Source organism: Scleropages formosus, chromosome 12, assembly GCF_900964775.1.
Source record: "Scleropages formosus chromosome 12, fSclFor1.1, whole genome shotgun sequence".
NCBI lineage: Eukaryota > Metazoa > Chordata > Actinopteri > Osteoglossiformes > Osteoglossidae > Scleropages > Scleropages formosus.
This window is the reverse complement of record NC_041817.1, coordinates 6,599,899-6,613,334: the sequence shown is the minus strand read 5'-3', so window position 1 is coordinate 6,613,334 and position 13,436 is coordinate 6,599,899. Positions and strand designations below refer to the sequence as shown.

Here is a 13,436-nt window from a genome sequence, read left to right as displayed (position 1 = left end):
TGGCATCCCATCAAACTAACTACATTATTTTCGAGTCCTGAGGTTTCCCTGTAACATTTACTGATGACTGCTCCATCCGCCGTACGATAACATCGACTGGCCGTGCTGCTGGAAGGCACTATATTTCTTATTGACTCAGTGTGTCTGTCAGTGGTTGCATTTTATTTACACAAACATTGTTTTATTTACAGAACATTTTGCTTGTGATTCCATTAAAGTTACTTTTTTACAATGGCTGGCAAGCAAAAACAAATTCTCTCTATAACATTCATTTCATATCTGTATTATTTTAACATGAATAACGTGTGAAATTGGTGAAAAAAATACAATAGAGCCCTATTATATGATGTAGCATTCATACAGTATGTTAATTATTAAGTTCATACATTTTCATGGTTTATATGCCCTTATGGGTTATATCATATAGTATAAGGGAGGTTTGCGACTTACGATAAAGTCAGCTTACAACAAAGTTGTTGGAACAAAACCCTGCTGTAAGTCGAGGACTACCTGTAGGTGAAACTTGTAGTCACGTTGCACAAAAATGTCAGCAAAGTAAGAGAATATGAGTTACTGCTCTAAAATCCTCCAACACCTGAGCAAAACTTTTCAATTACAAGAGCAGCCGCATGCCAGTTCCTTCAGCGCTCAGAGGTATTTATGGCGGCGGCCAACGTTTCGAGGAATTTACCACACGGATCAACTGTTGCGTTATTGGGAAGGTAAGTCTTTGTATGTGAGCTCCTGCAGATATCCAGCGAAACTACCCAACCATCCAAAGGATTTGCTGGTCACAGACCTGCTGGAGAAGTCTGTGTTCTCCTCAGGGCCATGTCCTGTTCCGTCGCTCCTGGGCCAAAGGACTCACTCATCTCAGGTGGAGCCCTGCCATTACAGTACTTTACCCTAATTAAAACAAATCAATTTGGAGAAATGCAGATGCCGACTGCCATCTGGACGGCCGTTTCTTGGGAATCTCTGCCTCTGTCTTACGTAAGTGCCCTTCGTTCCTTCACGAGTGCCATCCAAGCCTAACGCTTAATGCATTTCTAATGGTTGTTTTTTCAATCAGTTGCTTGAGCAAATAAATCAAGTCTTTTTTTTCCCTATATTCATTATGTTTTCAGCTTTGTGCCCGGCCAAAGCCTGAAGAAGTCCTCAGACAGCCCACTTTCTGCAGTGATACTTTATGGAGCACCGTACAAAAGAACAAGGGAGCTGGCTGTTTCACTGCAAATCTTCTGCATGGCTGTCCTGTGGGGTACATCAAGGTGATGAATGGACAGCCCCGTGATGTGAAGGTTACACCCAACTATATGGAACCCTGACCCACTTAATCGCTTAGAGTCGAGAACCACCTTTGATTTCCTAACACTCCACATCATTAAAACACTTACACGGTAGCCTGTTGTAACCCTTGTCCGACCACTAACACGATGACCTTTTCACCCTAAAATGAACAACACCTTTAACATCACTGGACTGGGCCTCGTTCTGGATTCTGCTATGTAATACTCAGCCTCTAGTGTCTCTCTTTTCACCCAGTGAAAAGAAAGTTTTAATTAGGACAATCTACAACAACAAGGATATGAAAAAATGATATGATTATGTAAATATACACATTTAATGCAGGCAGCCTGGATATTTAATGCAAAATGTCCCTGGTCATTAGAGCAGGACAGTTGAGCTGTCCAGACCACCAACTCCATTTCCATTTCAAGGAAGCTGGATAATAAATGCACACAGACAGCAACAGCACTAAACCCCAGTCTGTTTACTGCCAGTGTGGCATTGCTGCTAGGCAGCTTACTAGGCAACAGATGTCATTGGTTACGGTTTCCATAGAAATGGGCCCGGCAGTGAGTTCCGAGGCACGATGGTGACAGAGAGTCATCGTGCACGGCTGACTGTCAGAGCAGCATGGAGGGCCCGAATCTGGCCCTGTGGATGGTTCAAGGCTTGGGCCGGTCAGGCTCACTGGACAGGTGGAGGTCCAGGCCAGGGTAACTAGAGACAATAATCCAGCCGTACTTCCGCTGCTGCCCTCTGTTTAGCTCACCCTGTCTTTGGACCATCAGTGTCATTCACCACTGTACCTGTGATGTCAGCCAAGGTGGCTCCAGTCCCGGCTGGACCATCTACCAACAGCCTGGCAGAACTGTTCTCAGGCTCCGTACCAAGCGCACAGATCCAGGGACCCACACTTATCCAGCAAGCAGAGGGAGGCGCTCAGTCAAACAAAATGGGGTCAGGAGGCGGTTCCTGGAATGACGGGATGTAACTTAAGGACAGTAAGATGTGAACCGCACTCCCTGCCCCCCCACGTCCCATTTCCAGGTCGCTTAAACAGACCCAGATGTATGTAGAGGAGAAAAAGCCAGAGGAATTTTAATCTGGAATGTGTAAAATTGGGGGAATGGAGGAAGGGGGGAGGAGCGGGGGTGTGACTGGAGCCCAGACTGCAATGCTCAAGCTGCAGCGGATTAGCGGTGCTACGGAGGCTATACAGGGAGAGCCAAGCGACCAGTCCTGGGATAGCACCCCTAGCACCACAACCATGTTTCCGCAGAGTGGCTCCCCGCCAGCCTATGGCTCAAATTCAGACCATGGAAACAAGAGAAAGCAGAGACTTGGACTTGGGGGGAGGAGCATTAACTGCTCACTAATGCCAGGTCTCTTGACCTTCTCTTGAACCCTGACAAACTTGATGATACACACTACAGATGGCCAAATGGTAAATGATTGTAACAGCCACAGATAAGTAACAATCATAGCGGGTGGTCGAGTGAGCCTGCAGCAGTTTAAATGTAAACACTAGTCGACTGGCGCAATCCATGGGGCTGCTCCTGTACCGCCATTTCGTGTCCCCCTCTTGTCCCAGGGGCAGTGAGGTTAGGGCTGACATTGATGTTACCCTGCATGGCAGGAGAGACCAGGCTCGCAGAGTCCATCTTGGTGGCTGGAAGCCAGAGAGCTGCCCGTCGTCCTTCCACCAAATGCTACCTATGAGCAAAGCAATGACTGTGCCGCCACCCCCCTCAAAAAAAAAAACATATCACCACCAAGTCGATCACAGTCGCACTGCAAGGCCCCTCTGATCATGAGCGAGCAGGGCACGCAAACGCCTGAAGTATCAATTACCTCTAATGGCCTAATGAGGTTGGATCCTGCATCGCAATGTGGGTGCAAGGTCACTGCAGCAGAGCAAAAACCTGTAAAAAGAGCTCTTCTCTCCAAACCATCAATTACCTGGGCAGAGAAATACGTTCAAAAGTTCCACAGACAACCTCTGAGAAAAACAGCTAAACTCCAAAATCAAATGGCAGGAATACTGACATCATTCCTACACCAGCACTGGAAGCTTGCATCCTACGTTGGAAAGACCATACGAAGCATTCGTCATCTGCGATACGACATGTCAACACTGGGGTCATTTACTTCGGCCACAAACTCCTTTGCTGCTTTTTGTTTAGTTTTACCCAAGACCTTGGCATTTAAGAGCCTCGATGAGAAGGAGAGAAAAGCACTAAAATATCTGGCTGAGGTTCAAAGAAAACATGTCAGAGAGGAGCACCAATAGGCCGACGGGACACTGCTCCTGGACATATATTAAACACCCAGAGAGCAGCTGGTGCAGATGGGAGGCTGCGGGCCCAGTAGCGGAGATGTGCTAACCCTCTTAGCTTTGGACATCTAAATCAAAGCAGAGGGTGCCAAACAGCCCCCATGGGTCAGTACCACACTCTGGTAAGAGGGGCTGGGTTATTAGTTATTAGTGCTAATGGCCGCAAAGTGGAGTAATTGAGGCCGCCGTATTGATTTTTTTTAGTCTTTAAATGGACCACGGCCAGTTTGAAAGCAGTCTGTCATCCTGAAGAGCTGTAACATTTCCGGTTTGGCTCGATTTCTGCTTTCCTGGAGATGGGGGTTGGAGGTCCATTATACTTAAACCCTACTGGCATTGTCTCATAAGCGCTGAGTATTTCTACTCCGCCATCCTGGCTGACTTGGTGTCCATCTCACGAGTGCTACTACAGGCAGAAAGATGCATTGTTATCCATGTCACCCCCAGCTGGCGTGTGCAGTGAACTGAGGCATCTGCTGAATTGGGAAAAATGTCAGAGACACACTCTGGAGGTCTGGAGGTACCTCAGACACCCGGAGGTGTTTTTGAAGACTGTAGTCCACTCTGCATCGCGGGGCTTGGAGTCCTCGTTGGGTTCCTGCTCCCAGCCCGAGTGCGGGATGATCACTTCGTTGGTCAAGGTCTGCAGGCCATGGTTTATGATGACCATCTTCAGAGGTTCGTAGGAAGAGAGATTCCACAGGGTTCCTGGCCAGGGGAAGAGGAGAGGTCGGTCCAGGGGGCCACATCACGAACAATTATGCCTCAGAATTATATATCTTCACAAGTTCTCCTTTCCAGGAATGGGATGTGCTTGATGAAAAATGGAATAAAGATAAATGCTGAAGTTACAATAATTAACAAACAACATGGGAATCTTTTATATGCTGACATATTACACATAAAGTCACAAGGCCAAAGCATCAAAAAACTTGGGAAAACATGTTATTACATGACTTCGTAGTCTAATCAAGTATGTTGCTGTGTGTTTCATTGACTGGCAGCAGGTGGTGTTGTGAATAAAGCTGCCACCTGCTACTCAAAGGAGTCAGGGTTGAATCCTACCTCATGCTGTAGTACCCTTGATCAAGGCACTTACCCTGAGTTGATACTGTAAATAGTGTAACAATTGTAGGTTGCCTTGAATGTAAAGTGCGCCCCCTGGCCCCATACCCACCAAATGAATAAATATAAAACGGAACTTAAACTCTGTCCCGGCTATTTGGAATGCTAAGATGATCAACTATTTAGTCTGATTTCAGGCTAGATGTTTGTGATCTGGTGGATACATTCCCTTTCGGTGCAACAAGAGGCTGAAGGCGCAGTTTAACAATTTAAACACATACAAACAAACATACAGTCAGAGGCATAGCCATAAGCAAAGAACAAAATGTCCATATTCCTCATTTGTATAGTCCCATTAATCCACATTTTCCACTTAGTTTACAGGTTGTAATTCAGGCTATTGCTGCCTGTGAACAACTATGCCTAGAGAAAAGAAAAAATAAAACTGAATTGCCTACAAGACAACAAACGATCACCTTGACACCTACTAAAGTTGATCCATCCTTACATCTCAGTAAGAGTGCTATGCTGCTCTATTTAGTCCCCACCATAAGGGGACAAAAATCTACAGCCTGTACTTTCTCAGTGTTGGCCGAGATATGGTGGAATGCACTCCCTCTGTCCCTCAGAGCTGCTGGATCCTGTTAAGAATTCTCAAGATTAAAATTAAGGGTCTCAGAATTAATCTCTTTCATACCTATTTCCCTCCCAAGTTCCTGAAATCTTCAAAAGTTAGTCCTTCAGCACCTATTATTTTTCATGTACATATTTTGCTATGTGTATGTCGCTTCATTAGGTGTAGTGTATGATACACATGAGTGGTGTATGAAACAAATGAGCTCTGCTTCAATAATCATGTTTCTATCGAAGCCCTCTTGTCTTTTTTGTTTACTCTTAGCTGTATGTCACTTTAGAGAAAAGTGCAAAGTTCACAAATGTAAATGTAAAACGTATTTTTAGCACACACACCAAATTACAACCCTGCAGGTGCTCGCTGTTATCAGAGGTTTTAGACAGCATACACTCCAGGACAAAAGAGGACAGCCAAACGATCAATATGGGTCTTCATGACACCGGTGAGTGAGTGACTTACTCATATTGCAGGGCTTCCTGTAATGATTCAAGCTGACTTCAAAATTCTCATGTTTCCTTACACAGCTCTTCTTGGCCTGGCACCTGTCTGTTTCCAACCTTGCAATCTTCACCATTTTTTACAAGTCCCTCAGGCTCTTGTACACTTTATGGGAGATCTCACTTCCTCCTGCTACACCCCCAAACTGTGGAATACTCCTCCCAAAAATCAGTGGAATCTCTTACTTTGGGAGCCACCTTTAAATCCAGGCTTAAGATCGGCATATTTGGAATCGCTTTCACGTGACACATTTGCGTGCTTCCTTTCTTTGCCCTTTCCTTCTTATAAATTGTTTTGCTATTATCGCTGATATCTAATTTTGTTGATGTAATTTTTATACTGACTCATTGCAAAATGGCTTTCATTTTATTTTTGTAGCATATTTATCTTCTAACTGTAAAACACTAAGAAGCAGCAATGCTGCTTTTAAAGACTTGGTATGAATGAAGTTTATTTATACTGCTTCAGCCTGAACAATGAAGAAGAAACAGTGGCTGAGAACCTTGCCAGAGGAACATACTATGGCAGCAGCACTCAAACATTGACAATTGTGGCAGCCTTTGCCATTGCTTGAGGTGAAGGATGACTACTTGCACACTTTGCTGCAAGGCTAATGGGTCAATTACCTCCACTTTGTGTGATTAGAATCACTTCATTTCATTCAACAATAAGACACACAGCTGCAGCAAAGAGGAATGTTTAATTATGCATTATTACCAAGGAAGTATACAGTATGCTACTGCAGTTTTATAACTACATGCTGTGCACAATTACCAAGGGTTCCAGTCATTTACTTTTATTATTTGTTAACATATAGCCTATTAACAGTCCAGTAACTAAAAAACAGAAACAATAACAGTAAATCCGTGCTACATAAACTGTTCACATGCTACAAAAAATTATTGCCTTCCAAAATGTTTACCACAGGGTGACAACTATTAATTGCTTTGTGTGCAAATTAATTTAAAGAGTAACAGCGGTTAGTAATGTTGTGTTTAAACACACTAAAAAGATTAATCTGCTGAGAGGAGAACCCTTCTCCTGTCCATGGGAAAGGTTATTTTCTGTAGTGAAATATCTCTATACCTCTATGCAGTAAGCAAATGACAAGAAAATTTATACATAATACAAATGGACTACAGCATAAAAGGCTGCTAAATAACAAACCATTGTTAATAGCAGACTAATCTTTTTATAAGCTATGTATTTACCGCGCTGAAAATTTCTCTCAAGGTTACTGAATCTTCTTGTTTAATAACCTCCGATCTTCCCAAATCAATTAAAAAACATAAAAGAGACTGAACAATTTCAGTTGTATAATGAAATCAGAGTATGAATCAAACTGATGAGCTGATTTGTCCTGAAAGTAATAACACTACTTTTTCTTATCAAGGTTCAGCAATAAAATACAAAAATAATCACTTAAAAATGAAAAGAAATTAAAACCTTTGTTGTGAAAATCTTTGAACAAACTATAGCTTTATCGTGGTCTTACGTAGACTCATTCTGTCTGCACATGAGCACTCAGGCAGGAAGTAGAAAGCAGAAGCGCACATCCCTCATTGCAACCAGCATCCCGAAATATTATAGAAACCGACGAAATCATTGATCAAATTTGACTCGTAAAGCCGATTTAGATTTTTAAATTCTTATCATACAAGTGTTTGTACATAGCAGTGGAAGCCTCTGCAGTTAAGCGGTCCTATGTCATCCTATCGGGGGAGATCAAGTTGTCTACCTTGCCACTGGTGAAGGGAGATCTCAGAGGTCTCAAGTTGCTCTTTCTGTCGTGCCCCCCGCTTCCTCCCGGACAGTTCACCGATCAAATAAAAAGAGCGGAATGAAATAAAAAAATAAATATCCGCCAGGAGAGCCTTAAGGTGTGGCTTATTGAGTTTCCTCCTGCCTCGTTTCCATCAAAACCTCACGGTTAATTCAATTTTCTGGGTGCTGGAGACATTCTGCCTGAGCTGGCCACTCACTTACTGCTGTCCTTTGCCGACCCCCTTTTCCATTCTCCATCCCCCATCGACAGATCACCACGAACACAAAGCACCAAGGCCAGCCACGGTACAGTGAGGGCACAGAGCGGCTGCTATTGGAGTGGCCATTAGAGGAGGACCTAGATGAACCAAGGGGCTACAATTCTGGCACTGTGTCGCATGTGTCAGTGGGTAACAGTCTAGGGGAACGGGGGCTGTTCCAGGAAAAGAGCGACACAGAGTGGCATGTTTTCCATCATCGAGGAGCTCTCAGCCCTAGGAAAAAGCGGAGTGTGTGCAAGTGTGTCAACCAATGGATGTGTGTGCAGACATCAGCGTCCGGGGATCCATGCATGCACCATTTAGAGATCCAGTCAGGTCCATTCTCCCAGCAGGCCTCCCAGCAGCAATTCCATCTCCCCAGGATGGCTTTCTACCACATGGGGTAGCTTTGAGGATCCCCCGGTGCTAGCTTCTCAGTTATGCACACTTTCAGGGGTGTGGGGAGCAGACAGCTGTGCCAGAATTTAGTGCAGCTCCATCACTTAAAAACTCAGGCCCTTTCCTCTGCCACTGGAAATGCTAAGAACATCGCTCTCCAAGACTAGGTACACAGACAGAGCCCTCTCCGTGAGTGGAAGAGTTCACTGGTCCTTCTAAGGGTGAAAACAAGGGTCCCAGTATCAAGGTATTTTCAAGAAATTGGGTTAAAAAGGCTGAAAATTGTAAGAGTGAATAAATAAATGTTGCCTTCTGTCCTCCTCTGGCAGCAAGTATGAAAACCACACAAACTGATGAATTTCAGCTCGACTACGCTTACTCTACCCTACCTAAGGGGAGCACACAGCCATACACAAAGACATACGGAAGTCAAAATATAACTGGTGCTTTCTGTGCTTGGTCTGTTAAAATACTCGGTCATATCCACATCAATCCTAGACTTGCTTTCCTTGTTGGAAACAAAACTCGCTGTGGTTTTGGAGGCTGTGGAAGGCCTTAAAGTGCACATGGACGATTGACAAGGTTCTATTTTGAAGGCATGCAATTACTTTTAATTGTAGAAAAGCATGCCCAGTTGGGGCTACACCGTGCTGATGGAGCATGTGGAAAGGCTTGTTTTTACTGGGCCTTAGGGCTGCCAAATGGCCAGTGCTGGGCCAGAGAGAGCAACTCTTCTGCCCCCGCACTGTGGAGGGCAGTTATTTTTTAATCACGACTCATAACGACATCGCGCCACGGAGGCAATCGCTCGCGCCGTGCCCGAGTCGCTCTCTGCAGATGCTGCCGAGGGTGCCGCCATCATTAAGCACCACTGTTTTAGGCAAAGCCTGTCAAAGGTAGCAGTGCAGTGAAAACATGCTGTAACCATCCAAATAAATACACTTCTACAAACTGCCACAAGAGCGCCAGCAGAATGACAGGGAGCGCAGAAAACAAGATCGCGGCACGCTCCTCCGGTGCACGACCTCGAAGGCTCTCTACGCACCTGTAATGAGCTCCCGCACCTCCATGTCGTTAGTCTTCCTCAGCAGCCGGATGAGGGCAGGAATGCCGTCGCAGTTCTTGATCGCCACTTTGTTCTCGTGGTCCTTGCCGTAAGAGATGTTGCGCAGCGCTCCGCAGGCCTTGCGGTGCACCTCGGCCTTAGGGTGGTCCAGGAGGCCCACCAGCACGGGCACACCCTTTAGCTGCCGCACCTCCTTCTTGATCTTGTCGTTCTCGTAGCACAGGTGCTGCAGGTAAGCAGCAGCGTTAGACTTGACGGGGTCGATGGGGTGTCCCAGCATGGCGATGACCTCGGGCAGGTCGGGGTCGCGCCAACGCGGGTCCTTGCGAATGCTGTCGATGGAGGGTGAGCGCCGGCCGCCCATGCGGTCAAGGCTGGCCAAGCTGCCGAGCTCTGGCTGTGCCAGGGGGGCCGGGTACATGCCATGGATGTAGGGGTGTCGCTCGTCGATCAGCTCTGCCTCAATGGGGTCCTCGTAGCCCCCCCTGAAGAGGGCGGCAGAGACAGCGAAAGTGAGAGGCTGAATGGGTAAGTATGGCATGAGAAAAGCGGAGAATGAGATGTACTGCGGAACTGGGGAGTGAGGGAAGAGTGTGAGGTGAGACATTAGCGAGAAAGAAACTGAGGTGACAGACAGGTGAGAGAGAAAGATCTAAAACGCACAGTGCATCCTGCTAATTAAAGCTCCGTCGAAGCGTAGGGCTGAAAAGCACCCCTGCGATACGAAAAAGCTTCATTTTCCTGCTTTTTTAATGCTTGTAGCAGGGCCTTGGCATTGGGGAGGCAGCACAAACGACCCGGAAGCAGCCGGGAGTCGTATGAAAGCAGAGGGAGAAATGAGCAACCTTCCGAACCCTGAGCGGGGGAGCATTGCGGCCGTGGCGACCGCAGAGGGGAAACATCTGGCAGCGCCACCTTGCTGGCACAAGAGCCTCAAAGAAGCCCTTCCCAGCAAGGGCATAATCAGGATACACAGCTGAGGAAGGGCGACATGTGCAGGTGAAGCGCTGGAGATATCCTTGTAGTCCTCAACAAGGCAGGCACACGATTTGCCTGCACATCTTTCTCAGGGTTCGGGGAGTAATTACACGCAGGAAGGAGGAATCTCTTCCAAACAGCGATGGGAAGAACAACGTGTCAGAAATGCGGCTGCCAACCAGCGCGGTACAACTCTTTCTGTGGCTGCGAGCAACAAGAGATAACCTTTGATGCTGCAGGAAGCAGACGGACAGGAAGCTGAGGAGGGAATCCAATTAGAGGTACACACTGGCCACGACTCTGTGCTGCTCTCCTCTGCTGTACAGACTTCCCAGAGTAGAAGAAGGGCATTTATCACAGCTGCACAACTCCTGCCCGCACATCTTTCATATGTACGGCATGTAACAAAACAGGCTGCGCTTGGTCATAATGTCAGCGCTTATGCAGTTTAACTTCAATGGGTATTTTATGTTAATTGCAACATTTCTGGGGTGATTTAGCACGTCTAGAAACTTAGCAAGTGCAGCTGAATCGAAGCACACGATCGCTGTTTGTCTTGGGGGTTTCAGTCAGTCTGCCAGGTAAGTGTTGCACATTACACTGTACGTTCCACGTGCCGTTTTACAAATACACTGGCTCCAGGTGGGGGCGTGGGGGCGTGGAGGCGTGGGGGGGTTCAGCTGGTGTCCGCTGTGTGGCGGGTCTGGGGTTTGAGCCCTGCTTGGGGTGACTTGGGATGGATTGGTGTCCCACCCTGGATGTGTCCCCTCCCACTTCAGCCATACACCCTATGTTGCCGGGTTAGGCTCCTGTTCACCGATTCTGGTTGTTTACGATTGATGGATGGATGCCTCCAGGTGTCACAAAAATTTGTAACTTGAACAAATTTTTCAAATGCAAACATTTTTTCAGAAGTTTTTCAGAAGTTGCCAGTAAAGAGCACCCAAGCAGAACAGGTTTAAGAGTGTGCCTTTCAGTTCAGTTTGCTTCCATGCTTGCCATTTATGAGTGTTGGTAACCAACAACAAGATATGAATGATGGGCATGTCTATGGAATTAATTAATCAGTCTGTATCAAAAAAGGTGTTTGTGAAGAAAATATTTTTTAAATTTAAATTTATTTTTGAATTTAAAAATATGTTTGCTTTATTCTGAACTTTTGTAGAACCCACCCAGCAAATAAAGCAAGGTATCTTTGTACTATTAAGTTTTTCTGATAGTATAGATAATGAATTTGAAAATGGCCAGAAGCTGACAAATATTGGTTTACTTAAAGGGATGATCAATCAACCACTGAGATTGATTAGGAAGTTGTGGAAATTATGTTTTTTCCATTTTCAGTAATTTTATTGTCATTTGAGTTTAATAAAAACATTGCAAAACATCTTAGAGCTTTTTTTTACTTACAGGTTTATTTGAGGTTTTCACAAAACCTAACCATTAAATAAAATCAAGGGATATCTATATTTTAAATCTTCCATTTATTGCAACTCAGTGGTTAAAAGACTTTGGTTTTAGAAAAAAAAAATTGAGTTACTTATGGACTTCTGTCCAGTTGTATTAAGTTCAGGAGCACTTGTACAGGCAATTGACACTTGGCTGAAGAAGCAAATGAAATACCGAGAGAACTTTGTGAAGAGCTGGACATTCTGGATGGTGTTTCAAGAATCTTTGAAGATGACCGACAGCGCAGGGTGTGGACACTACTCTTGCCGATGCACCGAAGGCTTGATGACAGGAGGTTTGGTTTGATCTGCATTAGCTTAGAGGGGTCGTCTGACTGTAACTGAAATCAAACTTTAAAGTGTGTCTGGAGAGGCAATCGTGGAGGAATGTCTCTGCCGTGTCGGCTATTCGTAATTACTATTACTGACTACCTTGAGCACCGGTCATTGCACTGGTTTTATCTACTTATTGTTCTAGTATAACTGTAAAACTTGTAAAACTCTAGTATAAAAGTTGATTTAATTGTTTTCATCATTTATTTTGATATCTGTCATTTTGTTGGTGTAACTGTAAACATTCTTGTTATGTATCACGTCTGTTGTTATGTGCCATGTTAAGCTGAGGTGTCTGAATTTTCCTACAGGGATTAATTAAGTATTATCTTAACTAGTATTTAGCTTACACGTTTCCATTGGCAAAAATGCAAGACACGCTTCACTAAGTTGCTCACAGGAAGAAGTATGAGGAATTTGATGTCAACTAGAAAGTGCTCGAAGTAATCTCAGCTCATACGGGGATCCACCCAGCAGTCAAAGTGTGAAACGCCACAAACCCACACGGCTGTTTCCCACCCACAGCAATAACACTGCCACGTTTCCCTCCTCATTTACAGAAGCAGCTACTCATTCAGCATATAATGAAGCCTATGGCTGCCATGCCTGCGGTTACTGCTTCTGGAAGCTACCGAAAATGACTGCAAGACATATGTCTCGGAAAAAGAAGCAAGCAAGCTATAACATGCGCTCATAAATACAACATACTGAATTCATATAGATCAGAAATAGAAATACAAACTGTCTGCATATAGGATGTTACCACATAGAGGGGAGCGGTCTGTTCCTGGGATGTGAGGATGCAGGAACCTGGACCACCACAGCAGAGGCCCTCCAGGGACACCTCACTCCTGGCGGCTACTTGCTTCCTCAGTTTACACTGAGGGACCCTCTCACTTTTCACCCCGGAAATACACACACACATCGTCTGAAATCGCTTGTCCCATGCGGGGTCGCGGGGAGCCGGAGCCTAACCTGGCAACAGAGGGCATAAGGCTGGAGGTGGAGGGGACATACCCAGAACGGGATGCCAGTCTGCCACAGGGCACCCCAAGCGGGACTCAAACCCAGACCCATCGGAGAGCAGGACCCGGGCAAACCCACGGCGCCACCGTGACCCCCCCCCGGCAACACATTCAAATATTATTTAGCTGATGCCTTTTTTCCAAAGCTTCTTCAGCAAAGATTTAATTTATACAGCTGGACAATTTTACTGTATCAGTTCAGGGTAAATACCTCGGTAAAGGGAACTACAGCAGGAGGTGGGATTGAAGCCTGTGTTCTTCGAGTGCAAGGCGGCACCTCTGACCTCTGCAGCATCTGCTGCCCGAGAAAAACGTGCAGCGTCGTGCCACTCCTTGTGGTTTTT

The 13,436-nt window shown here is 45.6% G+C and overlaps 1 protein-coding gene across 10 annotated transcripts in view; it reads right to left on the bottom strand.

The window, feature by feature from the left end:
• Positions 1-13,436, bottom strand: part of arvcfb (ARVCF delta catenin family member b) — a 159,392-nt gene that overhangs the window by 30,887 nt on the left and 115,069 nt on the right. For all 10 annotated transcript variants that reach the window (XM_018762494.2, XM_018762500.2, XM_018762501.2 and 7 more), the window contains 2 exons: positions 9,291-9,796; positions 4,150-4,333 (listed from right to left, as the gene is read on the bottom strand). In XM_018762494.2, the coding sequence (XP_018618010.1) occupies positions 4,150-4,333; positions 9,291-9,796 (690 nt within the window). The remainder of the gene's footprint in view (positions 1-4,149; positions 4,334-9,290; positions 9,797-13,436) is intronic.